Below are 27,761 nucleotides of genomic sequence, written 5' to 3' on the forward strand. Positions count from 1 at the left end.
ACCACACCACTTCCTCTTCTGTCTAGAAATCCAGCCGAGGCTTTCAGCACGGAGATGGGGATGGGGATGGCTCCTTCCACAGTATAATGAAGGAGGACCAGCCTCCGCAAGGGTGAGGTCAGCTTCAGTAATACAAGGAGGCGGGCAGAAGGTTCAGCATGCAGTTACTCCAGTGTCTCCCTAAAATCCCTTCTTCTGAAGCCTCCTTTGGTGGCAGGCAGGGTTCAAAATGGCCCAAACCTCTAAATTTAGGTAAATGGTGCCCAGCTTTGACTCCCTTGGAAACAAGAAGAGCTGGTGCCACAGACGGGCAGAACTCCAGACTTCTCAAAGTCAAGGCGCCTCAGGCCTGCAGCGGGGAGGGCGTGGCCACTCTCAGGAGACTGAGGTGTCTGGACTGGCTCTGCTGTAGAAGTTTCAGACCATCCCTTAAAATAACACCTCCTTTGGTGACTGGATATGCCAGCCGCCAGGCCCCAGAGTGAAGTTCGGGTCTGAGCAAGTCCCTGCTGCAGAGGGCTGTCCATCCTGTACTCTGTTCCTCGCTCACCTTCCCCCGCCTCCAAATTAGCCCAAGGCTCCATCCTGCCTCATCAGCTCCAACTGAGCCCCTAGCACAGGCCCCCCAGTCTTACTCGTTCACCCCGAGTCACTCCTTCCATTCATTCACTAGGCCATCCCCTCATTCACCTTCTGAGCACCTCTTATGTGTCAGACACCGAGGCTGAAAACAACATGAAAGAGCATCTTCAAGGAGCCTTGGAATAAGGCTGTCCAGCCCTTCCCTCGTCCCAGTCCCACACCCTTACTCTGGGCTAAATACCTGGGTCTGCACGTCAATGAGAAGATGGAAAGCATATTGAGCACCCTTCCTACCCTTCTCTTGACTCAACAGCTCCTTGACTCTTTTTTTTCTTTTTTTTTTGGCTGCGTTGGGTCTTAGTTGTGGCACGCAGGATCTTCATTGAGGTATGCGGGCTCTTGGTTAAGGCGCGTGGGCTTCTCTCTAGGTGTGTCTCGCAGGCTCCAGGGCGCGTGGGCTCTGTAGTTTGCAGCACGCGGGCTCTCTAGTTGAGGTGCACGAGCTTGGTAGTCATGGCGTGTGGGCTTAGTTGCCCCGCGGCATGTGGGATCTTAGTTCCCTGACCAGGGATCGAACCCGCGTCCCCCGCATTGAAAGGCAGATTCTTTACCACTGGACCACCAGGGTTATCCCAGCTCCTTGACTCTTGAACCACATTCTTGGGCAATTATTATCAAACTTTAGTGAGCAACAGACTCACTTGGGAGCTTGTTAAAATACAGACTCCTAGGCCCCACTCTGGCCTAGGGTGCAACCCAGGAGTCTGTATTTTTAGCAAGTGCCAGATGATTCTGTGGGAGGTGGTCTTTAGATCATGCTTTGGCAGACTCCAAAGAAGGGTGGCCTCTGTAGCCCATGGCCCCCCCACACCTCAACTCAGGATTCTGCAGGAGAAAGTCACAGATCCAGGCTTCCCCCCAAACACTGCTAGCCAGTGATCCTTTAATTCATCTCCTGTGAACTTGGGAGAATCAAATTTCCCAGAGCGGTGGTTTCAGCATTTTCCTGTTCTTTTTTTAAAAAATTTAATGGACAATTTCAAACACAAAGAGGAACAGTATGACCTTGCAGCCATCATCCTTGGCAAATCCTGCCTCATCATACCTCCACCTATACCCCTCTCTCCGACACAATATATTATTGTATTTTCCAATAGTATTATTTTTGAAGCAAATCCCAGACATTATATCATTTCATCTGTGAACATTTTACTACGTATTTCCAAAAGATAAGGCCCTGAGGTATAATTTAACTGTCTTCTGAATCTCCTGCAAATTGGTTGCTAGATCTAGACTCTGAGGACTCTGTTCAAAGATCCAGGTCTTCCTTTGGCGAGGCTCCTTTCATGGTAGCGGTGGTGTGTTCCTCCATCAGAAGGCCCGTAACGTCTGACGTCTCTTATGCTGCCAGCAGTCAGTGCTCAGTGCCTACATCCATTAGCTCATCGGGTGTTGTAAAATGGTGCTTCCTTCCTTCTTTATTGAAGTTCTTCTATAAAAGAAGATTTCCCTCATCTATCCAGTAGTACAGTTTGCATCCAAAAGGAATGACAAATGCTAGCTCCCTTCCTTTCACTGGCCTGTCTTCATAATGAGCTGACTCTCTAGCATCTTCCAAAAGTGAATAATTGTTTTCAGTATCATTATGATTTAAATGTTTGATGTGTTTCTACTAACTGCAGTTATTTTTATTATTCATGCTCAAATTGTCCCATTTTTGATAAGTGGGAGCCTCTTCAAGATGTGTTCTGGGTCTTTTCGATAGGATCCTAATGGTCTTTGAAGCTACTGGGGCTTTATTACATTCTTCAAGTCCCTGGCCTGCCCCTCCCCACCCTGCATCCTCCACCCCAACCCCTACCCTCTGGGCAATTTTTTTTTTTTCTCGGAAGACTTAGACCATGTGTTATAAGCATCCTCAATTTACAGTTTTCCTCATCTCCAAAATGGAGATAATCATGGTGCCTGTTTCTTAGGGTTGTTAAGAAGATTAAATGAGTTAATAATTGCAAAGCACTTGGAACAGTGCCTAGCACACAGTAAGTGCTACATATTTGTTATATAAATGAGTAACGTTCCCTCCCCATCACTCACCTGCACTCACATTTCTCAGTCACTCCACCCTTTCCCCCTTCCCTCCAGTCTCCCAGCAGGACGAGTATAACCTCCCTTCCCAGGCTGCCTGAGTGTATCCGTCACTCAGCTCACGGAACACATGGTGCCCAATTCCTCAATGAATTCATTTCTTCGGGGACAATGGAAACTCTTCACCCATATTCCACCCGCAGAGCCTGACAAGCTCTGCAAATACACGTTCCAATCTGCAGACACAGCTTTCTAGCTTGGAATGTCTCTTCCAAACCCCTGGTAAGCTAGCACAACTGCCAGCCTCCTAGTGTGAGAGCAGCCAGCGTTGACTTCAACTTCCTAACAAGTTGACAAACCCTCACACAGCCAAGTTTCCTTCCACCCCAAGACTTCCGAAGCCCCGGAATGTGTGTGGCTGCCCAGACCACACAGGCTCTGGATTTCCAGGTGTGCCCTTTCCACTGGATGACAGCTCTCTGCAGACGCTGAATACCACAGGCCTGGAATGGCAGGGACCTCCTGGGCCTTCTTATTCAGGTTCTAAATGGCCTGAGCCAGCAGACTCCGGTCACATAAAGGAAAGAACAGGCACCAAAAAAGGGGTTAAATCTAAAAGAAAGGTGGCAGAGGACAGGCAGCCTGCAGGGATTTCTTAGACCTGAAGCCTGTTTGTGTCTGCAGCAAATGCCCACTTCAGAGGGTGCCCAGCATGCTTGCTTTGCAGGAGAATGGAATCTTGGGGAAGTGCTGTTTAACTGCTATTATGGCCTTCCCTATTGACCTCTGTGGCCTGGGAAGAGGAAGCAGGAGCATAACAGGCTGGGGAAATGCCAGCTTATATACCCTCCTCTTTTTTGTAAAGCCCATTCCCTTCCTCTGTCCCTGCTAACCGCAATCCTGACCCTCTTTCATGACCAGCTGCAGAAAGGAAAGAAAATCCCTTGGCTCCAAAATGACATCCAGAGAACCGAAGACAAGCCTCAAGAATGCTTACCCGTCTGCCAAGAAGCTGCTGCCGAAGGTGGAGGAGGAGAGGGAGGCTGAGGATTACTGTACCCCCGGAGCCTTTGAGCTGGAGCGTCTCTTCTGGAAGGGCAGTCCCCAGTACACGCATGTCAACGAGGTCTGGCCCAAGCTCTACATCGGCGATGAGTAAGTGGCGAGGCCCAGCCTCACCTTTGGTAGCCAGCCCTCCCCAGGGCACAGCCCTCGCCACCTTCCTGCCATGAGCTCTTGCTTTTTAGGTTGGTTCTGAGAGAACTCTATTAGCTAGGGCTGGGTTTATTTTCCTATCACAGAAAACTCAGAAAACGGGCTTGGGCTTCCCTGGTGGCGCAGTGGTTGAGAGTCCGATGCAGGGGACGCGGGTTCGTGCTCGGTCCGGGAAGATCCCACATGACGCGGAGAGGCTGGGCCCGTGGGCCATGGCCGCTGAGCCTGCGCATCCGGAGCCTGAGCTCCGCAACGGGAGAGGCCACAGCGGTGAGAGGCCCGCGTACCGCCAAAAAAAAAAAAAAAAAAAAAGGGGCTTAAGCAAGATAGAGATTGGTTTCTCTCTCACATAAAAGAAGTGCAGAGGAAGGCGAGCTGGGGCTGGCATAGTGACTCCAGGGTCACCAGGGGCTCAGGCTCCCAGGCTCGGCCTCCACCATCCCCAGGGTGTGGTCTCTTCCTCCAGGGTTGCTTCAAGGTCTGACACTGCTAACAGGGACCCTGCCATCAACTGTAGGATCCAGACCACCGGAAGGCTGAAGGCAAGGAAGAGGAAAAGGACATCTTCCCGAAGGGAAGTCCCACCCAAGACTTCCCCTGCCCTTAGCTGCAAGGGAAGCTGGGAAATGTAGTCTTTTATTTTAGATGGGTATAAGACCGGCAAGAATAAAGTCAGTTCTCAGGTGGGTGGCATAAGAGCACATCACCATATGTGTCAGGAAGCACGGTAGACCTAGCAAAGTTGAGGTCACTGTCCCCTCTAGATTTTTATAGTCACCATTCCCCACTCTTCAAACAATTAGGAAGTGCCTACTGTAAATAATAATAATAATTGTACTTATTCTTTATTGAATACTATGTGCCAGGCACTGTGCTAAGCATCTTGCATGCATGACCTCACTTTATTTTCACTACAGCCCAATGAGAGGTCATCTAATTACTCCCATTTTAAAGACAAGGAAACTGAGGCACAGAGCAGTTAAGTAACTGGCCCAAGGTCCACAGCTCAGTAAATGGCTGAGAGCTGGGATTCAAATGCCGTTTGGCCTAACCCAGAAGCTTTCATCCTGACCAGCACTCCTGCTCCTCCCGCCATCCCCCAGGATTCCAGCTCATGGCTCATCTCTCTGAGATGGTGCAGGACCACTGCATGTGTGATTTTTAATAAACACCTTGCTGCTTAAAAACCTAGAGATAACTGTCTAGTCATGGGAAATCAGGGGCAGAACCCATTTTCTTTTTTTTTCTTAATATTTTTAAATGGAAAAAGTTACAAAAATTATATGCCCTTTTACACTAAATTAAACTAAATAGAGGGTTATAAAAAACTGCATAATCTCCCTTTGTCCTCTCTTAACTCTGCCCTGAGTAACCAGCATTAAGCTCACTTTATGTATGTTATTGCAAACATAAGGAAATATATGCATACATTTAAAGGATTTTTGTGTGTATGTGTGTGTGTGGTACGCAGGCCTCTCACTGTTGTGGCCTCTCCCGTTGCGGAGCACAGGCTCCGGACGCGCAGGCTCAGCGGCCATGGCTCACGGGCTCAGCCGCTCCGCGGCATGTGGGATCTTCCCGGACTGGGGCACGAACCCGTGTCCCCTGCATCGGCAGGTGGACTCTCAACCACTGCGCCACCAGGGAAGCCCAAGATTTTTATTTCTTTTAAATAATTTTTAGCAGAAAAAAGGAATTATACTCTTCTGTACTTTCAATATTCCTTAGTATAGCTGTACCATAATTTATCCAATCATTTCTCAGTTATGAACATTGGAGAATGTGGGTTCCCCTAAATAGGGACTCTATTGTTTACTTTTTAAAAAACAATAGCTTTATTGAGATATAACTTGCATTCCATAAAATTCACCCTTTTAGAGTGTACAATTCAGTGGTTTTATTATATTTACAGAGCTGTACAACCACCAGCTAATTTCAAAGCATTTCCATCACCTCAAAAGGAAACCCTGAACCCGTTAAGTAATCACTCTCAATTCCCCATATTCCCCCAGCCTTAGGCAGCCAACAATCTGCTGTTTCTATGTATTTACCTATCCTGGACATTTCATATAAATGGAATAATAATAAATGGCCAATTGTGACTGGCTTCTTACACTTAGCATACTGTTTTCAAGGTTCATCCAAGCTGTAGTGTGTATCAGTGTTTTATTCTTCTTTATTGCCAAATAATCTCTGTACTATTTTTGCAACTTTTCTGTAAGTCTAAAATTAGTTCAAAATAAAAAAGGCATGCATACACTTTGACCTCAAATATCGCTTTCAGAAATGTGACTTACAGAAATAAGAGTACCAATACACAAGGAAATATGTACAATGTTTATCATTATTTGAAGTAGCAAAAAAGGGGGGGAAATCTGAATCTCTTATCTTTTAATAATAAAATATTACATAAACGTAGTAACTATATTGTTTTCCTATTTTAAAAGTAATGTAAACTCATTGTATAAATATAGACCTCTTAGCTTCCCTATTTGTAACAGGTTAACAAGAGAACCTTCCTCATAGGATTGTATGGATTGAGATAATATATGTCAAATATTAGTGCAGTGCTTAGTACAGAGTAAGCACTGAAAAAGTTTAGCTATAATAATAAAATAGTGATTAATGTAAGGAAGAAAACTTTTAAATATCTCAAAACAATCACCCAAGTCCATCACGCCAAGCCTACTAAGACTGCAGTACATTTCCTCCTACACTTTCTACATGATACATTTGGTTTTAAATTCTTTTTATATAGTTGTGACAATATTGATTATTCATTTTATCTTGTCTCTTTTCCACATAGCGTCATTCATAAACTTTTCCCTTACTATATACTTCTCATATATTTCATTATAATATAATAGTAACTATAATTATATATGTATTATATCAAATGGATAGAAGATCATTTATTTAACCACCTTCCCTACTATTGGACATATCGGTCACTTTCACGTTCTCACTTTTATAAATAATGCTGCAGTGGACATCTTTACTCATAAACTTATTTTTATATTTAGGATTATTTCCTGAGATCTGACCCTACAAATGGTATAAATAGGGAAGGAGGATTAAGATTTAAAGATTTACACTGTCTCTGTGTCTTTCTCTGTGCTGTTCCCTTTGCCTAAAATGCCCTTCCCTTCACCTCATCTCCGTGTCCAGATTCTATGCATTCTTCAAAGTCCACTCAAATCACTTCTGCCATGAAGTTAGCTTTCCCAATCCCCATGGTGAGAAGTAAGTTTTTTCTCTCTGTATATTACATACTACATTTACCTTCCCTACAGCTTATAATAGTAACAATAGCCAAATTATATTGGATTCTTACCATGTGCCGTGCCCTGTGCTAGGCATCATTGAACCCCCCTAACAACTCTATGAAGGAGGTACTATTATCTCTCCCATTTAACAAATGAGCAAACCAAGGCTCATGGAGTTCATCCATTTAGTCAGTCAGTATTTACTGGGCACCTTGCTAGGAGCTTTGGGGGATACAAAGAGGAAACTGAGGTTCAGAGAAATTAAGTGACCAGCCCAAGGGTACACCACCAGGCAGTGGCAGGATATATTCTCAAACCAGGATCAAGAAAATGTGGTCAGTCAGATAAAGAAGCTGTTTTCCAGTTGAGGAGAAGAGATGTGTAGACATGTAACAGGGAATAGAAAGAGAAATAGGTAGTGGGTTGGAAGGAGCATGGGGTTGAGTCTTGGCTCTGCCATTTACCAGTGTGTGATTTTGGACAAGTTATTTTACCTCTCTTCCTCTTCTATGGCAACAGTAACAAGGCTTATCTCACAGGTGAAGATTAAATGAATTAAAACAAGTGAAGTGCTAGAGTAGTAGCTGCCACATAGTAAATGCTCAGTAAGTGCTTGGTATTATGGATCTGAGAAAGCATCATAGGAGTGGTGAGTTCTAAGCTTGGCTTTGGAAGATGGATAGGATTTCAACAGAATTCTAGGCAGAGGGAACAGGGTGAGAAAAGGCATGGAGGTGCGAACAAACAGGGTGATTCATCTGGAACATTGGGGATGAATGCAGTAGAGAATGTGCTTCCAGAGGGTCTGAGATTAAGCCAAGTTTCACTACTGTGTGATCGGCTTAGACTTAGCTATGCTGTGATGACGGGTATCCCCAACATCTTGTTGGCCTACCAGAACAGTGGTTTACTTCTCCCTCATGTGACATGTCCATGGTCTCTCCACTCGACTCCAGGACTCAGGACTCAGCCCCTCTCTGGGATATTGTCAGGCTCCCGGCAGAGGGAAAAGAGAGACATGGCAAACCACAGACTGACTTGGAAGTGACACAAGACACTGATGCCCACATTTCACTGGCCAAAGCAAGTCCATGCCAAAGCCTCATGACAATGGGGCAGGAAAGTGTAACACACCCCTCCGGATGGGCAGCAAACATTCCAAAGGGTAACACACAAGGTACCACAGCCACAGTCGTCTCCAGGTGCAGAGGCTTTGGGTAGGTCCTTTCACCTTTCTGGGCCTCAAAAGATGGTTACTGAGAGGATTAAAAGAAATAATGGAATGTGAAGCATTTTGTAAATTATGAAGTAGCAGACAAATGCAAATGTTGTTATTATTGCTACTTAGTGAGAAAGAAACCTGGGAAGGTAGGTCAGGGCCAAGGGACTTTATTCAGGAAGCCACTGAGTGTCTGAGCAGGATACAAATGTCCTAGTGTAATAGAGTGACAGACAATAGGGTTTGACGCAATAAGATATGCTTACTTCCTTGACATCTGACCATAAGTTTGCTTCCTTCAAGCAAGGGAATGTCACTGCCCTTTTGATTCAATCCAGCTCTGCCTAACTGAGCCCCCAAACAAACACACATGCACAGTCTAGGCAGGCTCCACAGTCAGCGTGTGTAACCTGCGTGCACAGCCCAGGAGAGGACCAAGGTCAGCACCCACCTGACCTTGTCCCCATCTCTGCTCAGGGTCCCTCCTTGACACCCACTTAACAAGGTTAATGAGACTCACAGATGCTTACTGAGAAAGAAGTTAATTCCACCGTCAACGCAACCACACCAAGGTTACAGCCTGGCTGAAAGCAGGCACAGCTGCCCGTGTCTCTCCGTCTCTTTGTAGGTATTGGCCAGAGCAGTGAAATGCTCATAGCTGGCTCCTCATGGACGAAGCCTCAGTTTTAATTTGATATTTGCATTTAGGTTGAGTGTTTCCTTCCCTAAAAGCGCCTAAGATCCTTAAAAGCCAAGGATCTGAAAGTTAAGGTGGTTAGGATCCAGGAGTGAGAATGGGCGTCCTGAGGCAGCTAGCGCCACCGGCTGCTCCTGAAGTCTAGACCAACGATGCCTAGACCTGCCTAGACCTGGGACCTGCTGGGCACCAGACTGACCCCCAAGAAGCAGCTCACTCTTTCCCCACTCCTCTCTCCTCAAGCACAGAATGGCTGGGCATCTGCTCTGGAGCCACAACGTCTGGGTCAAATTACTGGTTCCCATGTGGCCTTGGGCAAGTCACTCAAGCTTTCGGAGCTTCAATTTCTTCACCTAGAAGATGTGGATTCAATGGGTTAATACATCTGATTCTCAGCACAGTTCCTGGCACACCCACTGTGTGTGAACTACTAGAGATCAGGCAGCTTCTGGAAATCCAACTCACAGTGTGAGACGGAGGTAAAGAACAGTCACTACACTTTGCCACTCAGCGTCCCTCTGCTAAGGGCAGCCTTGGGACAGAAAACACCCCTGGTCAAATTTCTCCCAGGAGATGCTATCATGAACCCAAGTCCAGGTTGGAAGGAAGGAAGTCCCTCTTAATGGGCCTTCTCCAGCCTACTCCCTCCATGGATGCTGTCCCGGCCTTCCAGGGACCCGGGTGGCCTAAGGCCTGAGGGGGCAGTACCACATCAAAGCCTCACACGCTTGTGGGTTTCAGAACGTCTAAAGCATTTTCTCAATCTCAGCTTATTCCAAGGGGATCACCAAATGGGATGCCTGGTGACTCCAAGTGTCTGTTGCTTACCAGCCTGAGGAGAGCAGAGATGTCCCCCCCATCCTCCCACCCACTCCACCATCACCACAGCCTGGCGAGAAGAGGCCACTGACAGAGGGATGTGGCTGGTGTGAAATGTGCTGGGTCAGCGGTGGGGGTCAGTGCAGGCCAGGCAGCTACCTTTTGGTGGCCTCGTGGGGAAGTCTTCCTTGCTCAAGGGCTCAAAGCACAGCCACCCTCTCCCACCCATTTCCTACAACTTGGTAGGCGGTCTGAATCTGCAAGTGGGAACCTTGGGAACAGTGTGGAGCAGAGCGAAAGCCCTCCAGCAGGATTCGGGGCAGAGAGTTCAAGCCTCCAGTGTGGGTGGCCATTCCGTGTGGCCTTTGGCAAAACATCTTATTGTTCTGGGACTCAGTTTCTTTATTTGCAAAATAAAGGGATGATTTCCAACGTCCCTTCCAGCTCTAAAGTAAAATTCTTTAAGAAATGTCTTATTAAATAAATTAGGCTTTATTAGGCTCAAGCACGTACTTGTTTTACTACTTTTAAGTCATACAAATTAGATTCAAATTAGGTTAACCAAGGGTTGCCCTCCAGAGAGCCAGGGACCGGCATTGATGATGAGATAAGAATAATTCATCACCTCTTATCAATCAGCAGTCCCTAAATGGGTGCTTCAGAAGTGCTTGAGGATGCTTGAAAGCACTAAATTTCTGTAATTTAAATATTCTCACTTTAATCTCACTCACATCTTCCATTTTCTGAGCAAATTCTTTTTTCTTTCTGTCTTGCTTCTCCCCAGTAGTCAGCAGGAGGGGAAATATCCTGGCTACCATCAAAGAGATTGTAAAGTCCCAGGCAGGACAGGCTCCCCATAGTAAGGCTTGGTTGCAACAGGATAATTGAGAAATCTCTCTTCCCTCTCACGATAGAGGCAGCCCTATAAGCCAACACCAAGGCTCTGCGAAGCTGCTCTGCCTCTGCCTGAATGGTGGGAGCCCTATTTTTATTATAACTACAGTTGCCTCCAAGGTCTGGCTTTTGGGGTCATCGACAGCCAGCAGCCCCTCCCTATAAAGCCTGACTCTTCAAATGCCTGGGCCAGCTCCACCCAGCCTGAGCTCACTTGCCAGGGGCCTCTCCAGCTCACCCTTTCTGCTTTTCTGCTCCCAACCAGACCGACAGCCTCTGAAGCCAGTGGCAGCTCTGGGGCTGGCCTGTAGTCGAAGAGGCTGGAGAGTGAGATGAAGGCAAATCAATGGCTGAGACGGTGCTCAGCTCAAGAGAGGACCTCTCACTGGTGCACCTGGACAGCTGCAATCTCTCCCCCCAAAAAAGAAAGGACTAATTCAGCCTTGAGGCACCAAGTAGAGCTAAAACTTGACCTGCTTGTCCAGGGTGGGCAGCAAAAACACAGCCAAGGTTGACAATTTAACATGCTGAATGTCACCTGAAAGAACTAGAAAACCTGGACTCTGAGCCTCCAGGTACCGAAGGCGACTAAGGTACAACTGGGCACCAGTCGTGGGCAAGGTGCCCAGGGTGAGACGCGGTGGCCCTGGCCTGGCTGGGCCTTCTCATGCTGGGTGACAGCTTTTCACCCAGCGATGTCAACCATTTCCTTTCGTGGTTAGCCAAATGCCTAGTCTAGTGATTAATACAACACCATTTCTTGAAACCAGGCTTCCCATGCATTGTCTTTCCCCTCTTAGCCTCCATCCTTGGAGGTCTAGAGTCTAGGGGGGTGGGGAAGATGATGAAGAGATTTCTAAGGAGTTAAAAACACCGAGACCACCTTATGTCTTTGCAACAGTCTCTCCTGAGAACTAAGGATAGAACATCAATAAAAATCATGGTATAGATTTACCCACTAAGTGAATATACGTTATGTTCATTACTGAAAATTTACAAAGCACAGACAAAAAGAATATTAAAATTCCCTATAATTCTGTTACCCAGAGATAACCACTGATAACATTTTGTCGTGCATCTTCCTATTGTTTGCCCCCCACCCTGGAATTTATCTTTTAACCTTTTAAGGAAACTTGAATATTGCATCACTCAACTTTACAAGAATCTTGTAAGGAAAGTACTGCCAATGTAATTGGTTCTATTTAACAAATAAAGAAAACTGAGGGTCCCAGAGGGTCATTGTTTTGGTTCATGCAGCAGTTTAAGCTTACAAACTACACCTGTGAGCCCTGTGTTTTCTGCAGAGCCTCACAGCCAAACAGCTTCATCATCAGCAAGTAACAAGAACACGCAAAAAACCAGACAGCTAGTGAATTTTGCCTTCATATCAGGTGAATTGAGGGAGATCAAAAGCTAGAAATGTGCCTGCTGTTTTAAAATTCACTTGCAAGGAGTAGGTGTGGTCAAGACTCCAGAGAAGGAGAAGGTCACCATCAGGGTCATGCCCACGAACTGATGTGCCACCACAAGTGTCACACGCATCAGAATAAATAAGGTGCCAGATTACAGGATGTGGGCCGTGGACGAACAGGAGTCCATGATTAGGTGCGGGAACTCAGTGGGTCCTCACAGACGTGAGGGTACGGAGAACTGCCCAAGCTTTAGTGGACTTTCGTCAATGCCCAGTGCAGAATCCTGGCAACATGGAAGCAGCTGGTTCCCCACTGCAAGACAGCTGGTGGATGGCTTGTACAGATGCGTACTTGCATGTCCCTCCTCCTCTCTGTGACAGCACACATCTGTGGGAAATAGACTTCCGGGCAGGGGCTGAGGTATGTAGGCTAGGAATCAGGAGGGCCCCCAAGAGGTCCGAAAAAGTGGAATGCCAAGAGCTCTGCCCAGGGAGACTGCTCTTACTTGCCACTCCTCAACGCTGGTTAAAGCAAGTTTCCTGGAGGAACTCTGAGGGGCTGAAAGGAGGCTGGTCCAGGCCGGAGAAGGGGGAAGGGAGGGAAGGTCTCTGAGGAAGAAAGTCCCTTTCTCGGCCCTCCAACACAGATTCAGAATCCAGAGCGAGGCCAGAGGTTCACAGGCAGGAAGAAGAGCTAAAGAGATCTGGGTCAGAAACAGGGATGTGACAACGTTCTGCAAAAGTAAAACCGTACAAGTCCAACAAATGTGGGAGAAAATGTTCAGCCTCATTGCTAAAATTAATGAAAATGAGATTTTTTTGGTCTATGAAATTAGAAATGAACAAAAATCAGAATGTTAATTTGAGCAAACTTTCTGGAAGACAATTTAGTAACGAGTATCAACTGTGTTTAAAATGCTCATATCTGTTGACCAGCAATTCCACTTCAAAAAAATCTCTCCTAAGGACACAGAGATGTGCCCAAAGAAACACAGCAAGTTGTTTGTTTACAGTGTTTCTCATTGTAACACCCATCACTCTGTCTCCAGGAGAGAGACAGACGAGAGAGACAGACGAGAGAGAGAGAACACAAATGTCCAAAGCTAGGGGCTTGGTGAGATAAAATTGAGATTTACCTATGGAATGGAATAGTATGCAGCTATTGAAGGCTGTATGTTGACCTAACAAGATGTTTACAGGGACTTCCCTGGTTGCGCAGTGGTTAAGAATCCACCTGCCAATGCAGGGGTCATGGGTTTGAGCCCTGGTCCAGGAAGATCTCACATACTGTGGAGCAACTAAGCCTGTGCACCACAGCTACTGAGCCTGAGCTCTAGAGCCCGCGAGCCACAACTACTGAGCTTGTGTGCCACAGCTACTGAAGCCCATGCGCCTAGAGCCCGTGCTCTGCAACAAAAAGAAGTCTCTGCTCACCGCAACTAGAGAAAGCCCGCGCGCACAACGAAGACCCAACGCAGCCAAAAATAAATAAATAAAATAAACTTTAAAAAATGCTTCCAAAAAAAGAGTTTACAATATATCACCATGCAAAGTTTTGGAAACTGTATATATAGTATTGTATATAGTATTGTAACCCCCACCCCAACCTTTATATAAAATATACAAATCTATTCATGGAAAAACAACTGGAAGATCTTTTTTTTTTTTTTAACATCTTTATTGGAGTATAATTGCTCTACAATGGTGTGTTAGTTTCTGCTTACAATTGGAAGATCTTATATCAAAAGGCAAATAGTCTTTATCTCTAGGGAGTAGAAATACAGGTGTTTCGTGTGTGTGTGGGAGGGAATATGTTTTCCACATTCTGCATAGAACATGTGTTATTTTTGTAATTAAATGACATATTTTAATTCTTTAATATCTTTATTGGAGTGTAATTGCTTTACATTGTTGTGTTAGTTTCTGCTGTATCACAAAGTGAATCAGCTATGTGTATACTTATATCCCCATATCCTCTCCCTCTTGCGTCTCCCTCCCACCCTCCCTATCCCACCCCTCTAGGTGGTCACAAAGCACCGATCTGATCTCCCTGTGCTATGTGGCTGCTTCCCACTAGCTAACTATTTTACATTTGGTAGTGTATATATGTCCATGCCACTCTCTCACATCGTCCCAGCTTACCCTCTCCCGCCCCCATGTCCTCAATAGATTACTTACACCTAAGATTTTTCTTAAACAACCAGAAACTGATGTTTAGGCTCCTGAATCACCTAAATCCTTGAAGTAATTTCTTAACCCTGTTTTTCTTCTAAGCTTTTCTCCTTCAGCAGAGGCACATTTCTTAGTCTTTCCCACATATCTGAGCAGGTGGCCCTGAAAGTTAAGAAAATTAAACAACGCAGCACCAGGCAGCACCCTTCGACCCTACCCCACTCCCAGTGATAGATGAGCTAGGTGTCTGGGCCAACTGGGCATCTGCCTCCCAAACAGCCACTGTCTACTGAGAGTCACTCTGTGTATTTGCAAATCCCCATCCTGCCGTGGATACCACCCAGAGCCCTCAACTGGACTCTAAGTAAGCCAAGCTGGGGGAAATCTCCTGAGGGGTGTGTGAGGACGCCACCTCCCCTTCCGGGCCCAGGTAGCCACAGAGCCCAAAAACCTGCAATGGGCTTCAGGATACCCACCAGGTCTAATCCTCCGCATGAGCCCCTTTCTCTCCCTCAGACACAGTCAAAACCAGCTCTGGTGGGGCGGCACGGTGAATGTAGAGGTATCATGCAATGAGTCTTGTTGCATATCTACCCTGATCCTTGACCCCCAAAGCAGCAAAGTGCAAACTGTTACTGCCAGTTGATTATGTTGAAACCCAGCTGCAGAACCCAGCGAGACCAGTCGTTATGGTGGGTAGGAACTTCCTGTCAAGGACAGTTAATTTTAATTTTTCCACTGAGCTCAACCTCAAAGTAAGGTTGATTGCTACTCAGCAAGATGGACTGCATTAGTGGAGGCTTTAATTGAGCGCAGATCTATGTCCCCAAAGCATAATGTTTGTTGTATACATACTTTGGGATGAGGAGAAAAATGAAAAACAGACCTTTCTGAGGAAAAATTGAAAGCAGAATGGGTTTCGTAGTCAGGATGGCAGCCCTAAAAGCCAGCTGCAGGGCTTGGTGTAACTCCCCATCTCCCCACGCCTCAGTTCCCATGGGCTGTTTGCACATGTTTCTAAAAGCTCAAGGCCTGTGTTCAGGTCTTCCAAACACTGGACTCCACTGTGGTTCCTCTCATGACCAATAAAAAGCCCCAGGAAAGCAGCGATACCCAAGGGGCCCTTGGCCGAGGGACCATGGCTTGTGTTTCTACTGCATGGAGCCTCCCCGCTCAGGGTGTGGATCCACATTGGCATCCAATATGCTCACTTCTGTCCACGTCCTTTTACCAGTGGCCTTGAGATGAGTCCTCAGCTGGAGCGCATTGCCACTTTTAGCCTCCTACTGTTACAGTTCCAGACCCTTGTCACCTCTTCCCTGAGCTGTAGAACTGGGCTTTGTGCTGTTGAGGGAGACGTCATCTCGAAGCTCAGATGGGATCACCCTCCTCAAACACCATCAAAAGCTCTCCCTGACGCCCAAATGCAGATCCTGACATCCAAGCACGCCACGGTCAAATCCCACACTCCCTCTCCAGACCTTTCTCATCTCTCCTCTCATATGCTATGCTCTGGCCAAACCAGTCCCCTCCTCCCTGCCCCCATTCCCCATCCATCAGCAAGTCTGCTGTGACTTACTCCAGCCACCTTCCTCTCTTGGCTGTATAACCGTGACAGCCTCCAACAGAGCTCCCGCTTCTATTTTATGTTCCTCTCCAACCCATCTCCATGCATCAGCCAGACTGATCTTTAAAAAAGCAAACAATGCTCAGCCCTTCCTTAAACTCCTCTGTGGCACGTGGCACACCACATTACTCAGAGTAAAATCCAAACTCTTCCCTATGGTCTACAGGGTCCACCGTGAACCAGCCCCCCTTTTCAGCTTCCCCTTGTACCACTACTACCTTTGCTATTACAGCCACACTAGTCTCCCTTCTGTTCTTAGCATCTGCTGTTGCCTCTGCCTGGAGGAAACACTTTCCCTCCAAATCTTCCCCTGCCTAGGCCCTTATCACCCCTCAGTCTTAGCTTAAATGCCACCTCCCCGCAGGGGCCTTCCCTGACTACCTTACCAAAAACAGGACCACGGTCACTCTACACAGCTCTTACTGCTATCTGAAATTATTTATCCACTTATTTGCTTTCCCCATCAGAATCTAAGCTTCCCAAGGGACCTTGACTAACCTGCTTATTGCTGCATCATCAGTACCCAGGACAGTGCTCGGCACGCAATAGATTCTAAATCATTAAATTGGGGATAAATGATTGGTTACAGGAAATAATAAACATTTCCTGGAAGCCCTTCATTATCTCCAGCCTCCATCCCTTAGGTTGTGCTATTTCTTTGGCTTGGGCATGCCCTTGCCTCCCTCTTCCCCTCCATCACCAAGTGTTGACACTTGTAGTAAGGCAGGCTCAAAGCCCTCTCTCCAATAAAGTATCCCCTGGCCCTTCTAGGCCGAAATAACTCCTGCTTCCTTTGCCCCATGTTCCAAAGCCACCTACTTTAACATGACTTTTACTCTTTGCTCCTGGAAATTCTTGGCTTCAAGAACTTCCTAAAATCAATTCCAGTAACAGACTGCTCAAACAGCTCTCCTCTTCAGAACAGTGCTTTGCCCAAGTAGACAATGATTCACTTATCAAAGCAAAGGTTTTGCACTGTGTTCACCATCAAGATTAAGAATTTTGCCAGATCCCAATCAAACATCAAGATTAAGAATTTTGCCAGATCCCAATCAAACCGTCACACTGAATGACCCATCTTATTTTTTTTTTCAAGTTTTTGTTTTTTTGGGGGGAGGGCACAACACACTGGCTTGTGGGATCTTAGTTCCTCTGCACAGGGATCGAACCCGTGGCCCCTGCAGTGGAAGGGTGGAGTCCTAACTACTGGACCATCAGGGAATTCCCTGAATGACCCATCTGAAACCATTCATTCGAGCCCCAACCTCCAAACACTGTCAACATCCAGAGGGTTCAGAGGAGGGGCTGGCTTTAAAGGGTCTCCCCAAGGCTCTATGAAGGTGGCCCTCTCCCTTACATTCAGCTTTGCCTGATGAACAGGTTATTCTGATGGCCTTAGAGGGGATCTGGCAGCTGACAGTCCACTCCCGCGGACCACTGGGGTCTCCAGCACCAAGCTCTTCTGTATTTGGTGAATGAAAGAATGAATGGACAAAAGAATAGGGCACAGTGGCCAAGGGGTCAGTAAGAGCAGGGCTTGGAGTAGGCAAGTCCTTCATTTCAACGGCTAGGCCTTATTTTGGAAGCCGGAATCGAGAGTGGAAACCCATGGGCTGCACCCGACTTTCCCCCAGATCCAGGCCAAGGCTCCGCGCAGCCGACCAGCCTCTTTCCCTCGCACCCAGGGCGACGGCGCTGGACCGCTACAGCCTGCAGAAGGCAGGCTTCACGCACGTGCTGAACGCGGCCCACGGCCGCTGGAACGTAGACACCGGGCCCGACTACTACCGCGACATGGCCATCGAGTACCACGGCGTCGAGGCCGATGACCTGCCCACCTTCGACCTCAGCGTCTTCTTTTACCCAGCGGCCGCTTTCATTGATGCTGCGCTCCGCTACGATCACAGTAAGAGACATTCGGCCTGCGCACGGCCCCGCCCCCAGCCCTTTGCCACCTCAAGGCCCCGCCCCAGCCCGAGGCCCCACCCCCAGCCTGAGGCCCCGCCCCTCAGCCTGGTGGGAAGAGGCATCTGCACACTTTAAGTAAGCTCCCCTTGCAAATCCCGCCCTGCCAGGGTTGCTGGAAATGTCTGCTCCCCTGGAGGCTGTGAGCACCACTGAGCTTGCTGCTGCTGGGGTCTGGCCCTTGGTTGCCGCTATGGGAAATCAGACTCAGGAGGGCTCAGAGGAGAGGCCTTTGGCCTGAATCTGTCTTCCCTGAGGCACAGCAGCCATCTTTTGAACGCCAGGGGTGGTTGGGAGCCCTCAACGGTGGGATGCTGCCAAGGTGCTAATTGTGCCTGGGTCCAGACCAGACTAATAGCCAAGGGCCTCGATGCTCGAAAACCCTCCGGGAGCTGACTTGAGTGGGAATCTAGGGGAGACTTCAGATTCTTCTGCCAGCCAACCAAGTTCATACCTGCCTCCCTCATCCTCCCACCCTAGTCATATTCAGTCTAGTGAACCCTCCTGTAGAAAGCTGACAACCTGTTCTTTCTAAGTGGCAAACTATATTTGAGAATCTGAGTTTTACACTTATGATGTCCAAGTTTCCCAAAGTTAATTAACCGTCTTTTAAATCACAGTACTAGTCCTCGTAGCCAAAATGCAGTTTTAGCGGCCCTAATCCAGGTAAAGTCTACAAGGCTACTCTGGAGAGAAGGGCACAGTGTAGGTATGTATCTGGCTGAGCCAATATGCCGTGATTACTGCAGGATGTATCTCAGTGACATTCCACAGAGGCCAGAGGGACTTCAACTCCCTGATCTATGCTCTGACTTCAGCCCCACGTGTCACACCCTTTTATGGGGCCATCACATAATTCAGGGTATACAGCTACTAAAGGCCTTTCTTACCACAAGTGGTTGGGATTACAAGACTCAGTGACTGACCAACGGGCCTGTTTCAGGAACTGCAACCTGCAGCTGGGCCTAGGCCACGTCTGCTGGACGGTCCCAGAGTTTGTCTTTATTTTGGCTCAGAAGGCTATGACAGAGGGAAGGAAAAAAAAAAAAAACCCCACAGAGCTGAAGTTCTTGTCTTAGGGGATACCTCATTTCAAAGTCATCCTTTTTATGAGTCTATTTATGGACCATCTTTTGAGTTAGGCACATTCTGGGTTTCCAAGCAGGATCAAAAAAGCAACTGGACTCTGACTCATCACCATAAGGTGAAATTCGCCTCACAGTATTTGAAGTTAACTGAAAACATATTTGACATGAAAAAACAAAAAGCTACCACCACACGATCCTTCCGATTCTGTTTAATGTGCTCAACTTGCCGTTACTACATCTTCAACCATCCCCTTAATGCAAGGGGCCTGGAAGGCTTTGGAGAAGACGAGGCTGCATTCAAATTCACGCTGCACAACAATGTGATTTCTAAGCCTTGATTTCTCCATCCGGTGATGAAAATATTTACCTTGAAAGGTTATAATGAGGATCAGCAGTAACCCACAAAAAGCACTTAGCCTAGAACCTGGTGCACAGCAGGCTGTCAGATGTGTTTGATAAAGAGAGGTCTCGCACCACGAAGCACATAACCACACCAGCACGTGCACATCATCATAATAAAGTTTCCAACCCCCAGAGGGGGTAAAAAAAAAAATGAAAAAAAGACATTCCAACTTTGAACTACAGTGGTATGATACACGCAGAGGACAGCCTGCCGGGGTCCTGGCATGCCATTTTAGAGTCTGCCCCCACTGCCGGATTAGGAAAGAATGGGCTTTGGGGTCATATGTTTAGGCCTGGACAGATCTCAGAGCATCGATGTGGAGATGTCAGGCTGGTGTGGGTCGTGACGGGTAGACCGGGTGGTCGCAAGCACCTAGCCGAGAAACAGTCAAGAGGGAAAAGCACATCCACAGGTCAGAGGACATGCAGGGAGTGTGGGCCTCGCCCAGCTGGCTAGGGATGGGAAGCAGGACAGGACCCTGTTGCCAGTGGGAGGCCAGACTCCCTTCTCTGTGCCCTTTGTATTTGCATATCTAAAGAATTCCTCAAGCTGAGGGCTCAAACCCCAACCCTTCAGGACCAGGAAGAGGCCATAAATGGATGACGCTGGCTGCGTGTGGCCGCGGGGTCAGGGGAGACGGTGATTGTGGCTGAGCTGAGAGCCCCATATCCCCCCCAAAGGGGACAGCTGCTACTCAGTCCCAAACCAATGATTGTCTTGTGAGAATCAGTGCCAATGTGGTAGATCTGACTTTTCATGAAAAGTCTCCAATCTGGATTTTAACGTAAAATTGCTCAAGTTTTAAGTGTTGGCAACAAATTGAAAATCTCTTAAAACGCGGCACAGCCCAGACAAAAGAAACCCAGTGGCCATCAGTTTGTAACCTGTGCCCTGAGTAGTCAGAGTAACAAAACAAAAAGCTCGTCAGCATTGTCAGAGACTCCATACGTGGAGATGGCGTGTGCTCAGCATGTATGGCACAGGCAGTAGGCAGCCTGGACGGGTCTAGTCACTCCCTGGAAAACCACGGGACACTCCTGTAGCATTTTAGGAGCCAGACGCACTCGTATATTCCTTATTATACTCTCGATGTAAGAGGTGTTGATGGACAGTCTGGCCAAAAGGCAAAGACATGTCCTTTTCCTCGCTCTGTCTTTCCTGTTCTTCCTTGGCTAGCTTCAGCTTAGTGTATAGCGTTTCCCACCACGGCTCCTCACAGCCAGTCTCGTTCCCTCTTTTTGAAAAGCATCCCTTGTGGTGCTGCAGAGCTGTACCTGTGGTCTGTAATCTGCCACATGGGGCCCACCCCTGTGTCTGCCCTACCCTGATCTGACCCTTCCGAAAGAACTCCCCAGGCAACCTCAGACACTCTTGAGAAATCTTAGAGATAATCTAGTCCAGTGTTCTGCCCTGAGAGCTGGGGAAACAGAGACCCAGAGAAGCCAGCTGATGTGCTGAGGGTCACAGAGTTAATCAGGGGCCAACGGGCATCGCTTCTGTCACTCAGGCCTCACGGAAGAGTCCTTTGTCCTTATTTTGAGCATCTGGTGACTTTGCTGTATAAGAGGTCACCCAATATCATGGAAGGTGAGACATTCCAGCTGGTTATAGGATCTAAAACAACTGAACTTGTCCTTCTTCATCAGAAAAAGAAGTACAGACAACATACTGCCTCGGGAGCCCCATTTGGACTGCCTTCACTGCTCCTGGCACAGCATCCTCAGAGCTGAGTTACTGTGGTTTTAATTTAATGAAATCTTCTAAGAAATCCCAGGGCGGATACCATGCGGCTCTAAAGATCAGATTGTAGTATCACCACTCTCCTTTTATTCTTTCTTTTACTTGAACAAACAGTCCACAGGCTGCTTTGGAAGCCATCTTATAATCTATTATGGATACGGTAGGTTTGAAGAAATAAATGAAGTCTGTGTTTGAGCAAGAGGCTGTTTCTCCGGCGCTTCTGAGCTTTAATCAGACCAGATTTTCAGGGTATTTTAAGGGTATCCTGACCCACTGCAGCACATACAAGCCTGCCCCCTGGCAGTTCTAAAACATGCCATGCATCCTTTTTCTGAGGACTTCCATGTGTGCAGAACTATTTTGGGAGAAGTAGGAACTCTGCTTTTGCAGGTTCCAAGGTAGTGAGTGGGAGACAAAGGGCATCCCACACAAACCAAGGAAGTCAGGGGGGTGGTTGGTGATAACAGGCTTAGCCTATACGTCTGATTTGAGTGACAGAGGCCCACCTTCTGGTTGCCAGTGAAAACGTGCCATTAGGTAAACAGTAGAGGTTCTGGATTTGGCTTTTCTTCATAAGATTGTGGGAATTCACCTTTTGGTGAAGGCCAAAGGAGAAATATTTAATTGAAACCATCATTTTTCAAACATAAATTGTGGCCTATCAGTGGGTTATAAAATCAATTTCGTGGCTTTGACTAGGATTTCTTTAAAAAAAAAATTGAAAAGATTAGGAAAGAATAGAAGACCTCAGCGTACACTGCATGTAAAAAAAGCACAAATTGTGAAAGTCTTGTCTGATACACACGTACCTGTGAAGCCCCCTTAACATCTAAGTCCTCTGGCTTCAGTGGCCTGGGCTTGAATCATAGTCCTGCCACTTCCCAGCTGTGTGACTCAGACACATGGCTTCTCTGCACTTCAGCTACCTCCTCGATAAAACAGGGATACTAATTTCATCTACCTCATCAGGTTGTTCTGAGGACCGACTACAACGAACATATAAAGTGCTTGGAAGATATGGGGTAGGCTGAACCCATGTACTTGTTAGCTGTGAATTTTATGATTTGCGGGGGGCGGGAGGCGGTTGTCACACAAAAAAGTGTGAAAGCCACTGACCTAGAAAATGCCAAGCCTGACAATGCTCCCTTCGGCTTCCTCTGGTATGGACCATGCTGTGAACAGGCTGAATGCAGCCTTCCTTGCATGTCTCCCGAACTCTCCTGAGAGCAGTTTCTCACCATCCAACGCTGGGCCCCAAAGGGTGGTGCTTAGCAGAGCCACACAGCAAAGAGGGAGCAGTGCCCTGAGAGTCTGGGGACGGGTCCTCTACCCTAGGAGGCCCACCAAGCTCACACGGCTGACAGCATTAGTGCTGCTGTCGTGAAAGCAAAGTTTAGCCGGGAGGACCTTCTGCTGGAGCGGAGGACCCCCATCCCCTTCCCCCTCTCTCTCCCCTCCCCCCTCCCACTTAACAGACTTCAGGCTCCCTAAAGACTTAATGAACTACAGCTTTCGTCTGTTTCAAGTCTTTAGTCATGACAGAAAGAATTATCCTTTTTGCCAGGGGAGGAAGAAACGCTTTAGTTATCAGCAGAGCTGGCAAGGGGCCAGGCAGCCTCTGGAACAGTCTGTGGGGATTAGAATGCCAGAGGTAGACGTTCCAGTCCAGGAGGACAGTCATGTCTATGAGCTGGGCCAGCCACCCCCAAACCCCACCCAGCACTGAAGAAGCCGCCCTGCTTCTCGCCCTCTGGCCTTTCTGGCCCAGGTGCACGGGGGGGAAAAGGCAGCCACACTCTTGCAGCTCAGCGATGGGGATTGGAGGCCTGCATGGTTAGCCTGTGGAGATGCGTGGAAACGAATCGTGATAAAATTAACAGTTCTTTATGGGCGCCTTCTGTGTCAGCACTGTGTGTGCGGAAAGGCCACCAGCAGGGTCCTTACCATAGGGCAGGGTGTGCAGGCCTCTCCAGCTGGGGTGGGTGGGGAAAGAGAATCCTGGTGCCTGGTATCGGGCCCATCTGCACGGCTCATGCTGCCACGGTTGCTGACCATCACCGCTGTCCTGGGCTTGGTCCCATGAGGCAGGTGGGGAGTGGAGGTGAGAGGGACACGGGGAGCCACGTCCATTCAGAAGTGTTCTTTGCCAAGCTCATCTCCTGCTGGTGCTCCATAAACCCGGTGATGTCCGTGAGTGTCTCCTTGGTCATCCTTCCAGGCCTCAGGCATAAGAATCAGGAACAGGGACAGCACTGGGGTCACACAGCTCAAGGTGCCCCAGCCAGCTTGACCCCAGCAAAGGGATCCCAGAACCACAGGAGAGGGCCGCCACTGGGATGGCAGTGGTGGCAGTGCTGGGGACAGCCAGAGACGCTAATCTCATTACTTTTTCTGTCCCCAGAGCACAGCAGCAAGTAGCCACCACACAGTAGGGTCTCAACAACAAGTTGCTTTGAACTATTTCTGGAGATGGCGCCATCTTTCTGGGTGACCTCTAGCAGTCATTTCGCCTCGACTCTTTCCCCATCTGTAAAGCAGGGATGCGGATGATGAAATCTTGATGGTTGTATTAAGGATGAAATGAGATAAAACATGTTGAGGTGCTTTGTGAGCTCGAGTGCCACCAAATGGAGGCCTGAAGGATGGAAAGCTGCTTCTCATGGTGATTTCTCATTCGGCCCAGCTGTTGCCATGATAGTGGTGGAAGGGAGCTTTTTTCTTGTGGAGGGTTTTCTCTAGTTGTGTAGTCGTGGCGAGCGGGAGCTACTCTTCGTTGTGGTGCATGGGCTTCTCACTGCGATGGCTTCTCTTGTTGCGGAGCACGGGCTCTAGGCGCACGGGCTTCAGTAGTTGTGGCTCACGGGCTCTAGAGCATGGGCTCAGTAGTTGTGGTGCACCGGCTTAGTTGCCCTGTGGTATGTGGGATCTTCCCAGACCAGGGCTCAAACCCATGTCTCCTGCACTGGCAGGGGGATTCTTAACCACTGGTCCACCAGGGAAGTCCAGTGTGGAGATGCTTCTAGATCTTCCAGTTCTCAAACTTTATGGTCTCAGATCCCTTTCACACTCCTAAAAATTATTGAAGGCCTCAAAGAGCATTTATGTAGGGTAGATCTATCAATATCTACTCTATTAGAAATAAGAACTGAAAATTGTAAAAATATTTATTTAAAACTAATAAAGTGAACCCACTGCATATTAACATATTTTTATGAAAAAAATTATATTTTCCAAAATAAAGTATGGAGAAGCACGGCATTATTTTACATTTTTGCAAATCTCTTTGATGTTAGGCTTATGAGAATCCAGGTGGGTTTTTATATCTGCTTCTGCATTCAGTCTGTTGTGATATGGTGTTTTGGTGGAAGTATATGGAGAAAATCCAGCCTTACTCAGATATATAGCTGGAGAAGGAAGGGCTATGTTAACAGCCTTTTCAGAAAACTGTGGATATTCCTCTTTGATACTACACCAAAACTTGACAAGTGATAGCGTCTTAAAGGTGAGTTGTGATGTGGAATCTGAAACCATACCTATAAACTTCGTACTCTGTTACATGAAAATCCATTGGTCTCTCTTGCATTTTGAATGGATTTTTTACCCACACATGATTTTGTAATATCTCACATTGGTTATGTGGAAAATCTTGTTCACTAAGTTATGCAGATCTTCCAAATGTTGACACTTTCACTGTACATTGTCAGAAGACACATTTGTTAATATGACTGCCGATCTTAACAGAAAAATCTTAAGCGTATTGTGAAACTGTCAATCTCACAGTAGATACAAGTTTTCCAAAATTCTAATTTTTGCTTGAAAGCTTGCATTTTATCACTGGCAACGGATACTCTCAATTGTTTTCTTTGATGTGACAGGCTCACTTTGTTCACCTTCGAGAAAAAGTCTGCCAAATACCCGTTTGAATTACCATGGTTTTTCTGTCATTTACTCTTTTAAGTAAAAATGGTGTTTCATGAAACAGTGGCTAATTCAGCTTGCAACTCAATCTCCCATAAGCTTTTCCTTGAGATAACAATCGTACTTCGGTATGCAGCCAGAGTGCTTTATGTACACGTCCCATTTCATCACACAGAATATTAAGAAGTGTAACCAAGGGCTGAAATTCGATAAAATTAATTTTTACTGCTTCATCAAAGATATTCTTAAAGGAAATTGGCTTGTTTTTTCCCCAAGAGTGCTTGGTGGTGAATGCAACGATTACTACTACAGTTCAGTGTCCCTGCCATAATTCACGCTAAGGCACCAGCAGTTCTTCCCACCACTGCCTTTGTGCCATCAGTGCAAATGTCAAAACAGTGAAAGAGACAAACACCGCCGCAGTACTATTTTGAAAATAATGTTAACTCCACAGATCTCCTCAGAGTACCTTGGGAACCCCCAGGGTCTTGGCTCATGCTTAGAGAACCGCTGATCTAGATGACAATTTGGTCACCTAAGCTATAAGACTATTCATCCCCTGGTTATACCACATGACACAATAAAACTATTTTAATTTTTAAAAAATCTGACCGTGTGATTTTTACTGAATTGGCTTTGCTCACAGCTGATCTGAGGTTGCTGCCCCTTTTGACAGCTGAGGAAGTAGAGGCGCCACAGGCTGAGTGGCTTACCCCACACCCAGGTGGTTAGTAGCAGAACCGATCTCGAACCCAGGACTGCAAGAGAGAAGGCCAGGGCTCTGCAGGCTCCTGAGGCCACGTGAATGCTCACAGACTCCACGGCAAGCAGACTGCACCCTCTGTCTCAGCCCCTCAAAGGGCCCTTTGGGACTGTGGGTGCTCTCTCCTTATCCGAGGTCAAATGCAGCAGCACTGCAAATGGTGCAGAAAGCCTGCATTCCTCCACAATCCACCTGCAGCCGTGGAATGCATCCCGTTCAAAGTGGATTATGGTTCATCCCTACAGAGGAACTCTGTGCTGCCACAAGAAAAAAATAACAAAGAGAGAACTCTTCAGAGACTGATATACAAAGGTCTCCAAGATATATTGTTAAATGGAAGAAGCAAGGTATAGAAAAGTTTGTAAAGCTTGCTACCTTTTGGGCAAGAAAAGAAGAGAAAAAATATGTTCTTGCTATGTATATGCACAGATAATTCTCCGGAAGAAGAAACTGGTAATACTTGTTGCTTTGGGGAACTGAGGAGGTGGGTGCGAGGGAGGCTTTTCAATGCCATCATTTTATACCTTTTGAAATCCGAACCCTAGTGGCTGCCCTATTCAAAATAAGTAACCATTAAGTAAATAAATAATATGAATATATTATAAATATAATAAATTAAAAGTGAGCGTTAAAAAAAAACTCATAAGGCTCTCCCTTGGAGGTGCTTTGGCAGGTAGGAAGCATCAGTTTCAATCCCGCCTCCTCCTCACCGAGGCAACAATTATAACATCTGTGACTTATTGAACCTTTAATACGCACCAAGCAGTGTACCAAGTTGCTTTGCACCAATTGCCTTCACACCGACCCTAATGAAGAGGATACTGACAGTATCCCCATTGTACAAATGGGGAAGCTGGGGCTCCCAGCCACTCAGTAACCTGCCCAGGGTCCTACAATAGTGGGAGAGTCAGGATCTGAGCTGGCTCTGCGTGAGCCTCACACCTATGCCCCACCCTCCAGGCCACCCTGCCCCTACAACGCAGGTGTTTCTTCTCCCCACTCCACTGCAGATAAGATCCTGGTTCACTGCGCCATGGGCCGCAGCCGGTCGGCGACTCTCGTCCTGGCCTACCTGATGATCCACAGGAACATGACCCTGGTGGACGCCATCCAACAAGTGGCCAAGAACCGCTGTGTCCTACCCAACCGGGGCTTTCTGAAGCAGCTCCGGGAACTGGACAAGCAACTGGTGCAGCAGAGGCGACAGGCCCGGCGCGGCGCGGACGGTGCGGAGCTGTAAGGCCCCCTCACGGGGTGAGCAGGATACTCGGGAATGAAGGGGCAAGGTTGAAAATAGCTCTGGCCTGTGACTTCCTTTGTCACAGAGAAGGGACGTGAAACCAAAGCTTGACTCCTTCCAAACAATCTTAAACTTCCCAGGGGCCGGTGAACAGAGCGGGTAATTCATAGCGGCCTCCGGTAGGAGGCCAGCACTTGGCTTCACCGCAAAATGGGGCAGACGGGCTTCCCAGAGGAACTGGCTGCAAGTGAGCACGCATGCGCCGTTTTTCTGTTTTTTTGTTTGTTTGTTTGTTTTGTTTTGTTGTTGTTGTTGGTAAGACGGATGCGGAGAAGGATTTAAAGATGCGTAGACATTGTGCTGATTAAATATTTGGCTTTGTCTGAAAGTCACATTCTTTAAAAAATAATTTAAAAATATAACTATTTTCTAACCACAGAAAAGTGCCTGCGAGAGCTGTTACAGGAGAGTTTGCACCGCTTGTTAGTCAGTCGGCTGTCTGGGGTAGGGGGTGGGCATGGGGAGGACGCGCATTTCCTTACCGGCGGCTCCTGCATCTTCCTTTCGATGGAATCCCCAGGCTCAGGTCACCATCCATAGATGCTGCTCTGTGGAGGAGGCAGAGAGCAATTCATCTGGTAGGGGTAGGGAGTGGCG

General features: G+C 47.4%; 1 protein-coding gene across 1 annotated transcript; it reads left to right on the forward strand.

Annotated features, from left to right (window-relative positions):
• Positions 1-2,072: 2,072 nt before the first annotated feature.
• Positions 2,073-27,613, forward strand: DUSP29 (dual specificity phosphatase 29). The gene is made up of 3 exons (XM_027129806.1): positions 2,073-3,822; positions 17,673-17,893; positions 26,875-27,613. The coding sequence occupies exons 1-3, from the start codon at positions 3,581-3,583 to the stop codon at positions 27,102-27,104; spliced, it is 693 nt and encodes a 230-aa protein (XP_026985607.1). The 5' UTR covers positions 2,073-3,580; the 3' UTR covers positions 27,105-27,613.
• Positions 27,614-27,761: the final 148 nt, after the last annotated feature.

The sequence above is a fragment of the Aethalodelphis obliquidens genome, unplaced genomic scaffold (assembly GCF_003676395.1).
Source record: "Aethalodelphis obliquidens isolate GAN/ISIS:26980383/991018 unplaced genomic scaffold, ASM367639v1 scaffold37, whole genome shotgun sequence".
In the NCBI taxonomy this organism is placed as follows: domain Eukaryota; kingdom Metazoa; phylum Chordata; class Mammalia; order Artiodactyla; family Delphinidae; genus Aethalodelphis; species Aethalodelphis obliquidens.

Bases quoted from the DNA above. Each gene is read 5' to 3' on its own strand.
- DUSP29 (XM_027129806.1), top strand. From the start codon at position 3,581: ATGACCAGCTGCAGAAAGGAAAGAAAATCCCTTGGCTCCAAAATGACA. The intron at 3,823-17,672 runs GTAAGTGGCGAG...CCTCGCACCCAG, and splicing joins AAGCTCTACATCGGCGATGA to GGCGACGGCGCTGGACCGCT. The intron at 17,894-26,874 runs GTAAGAGACATT...ACTCCACTGCAG, and splicing joins TGCGCTCCGCTACGATCACA to ATAAGATCCTGGTTCACTGC.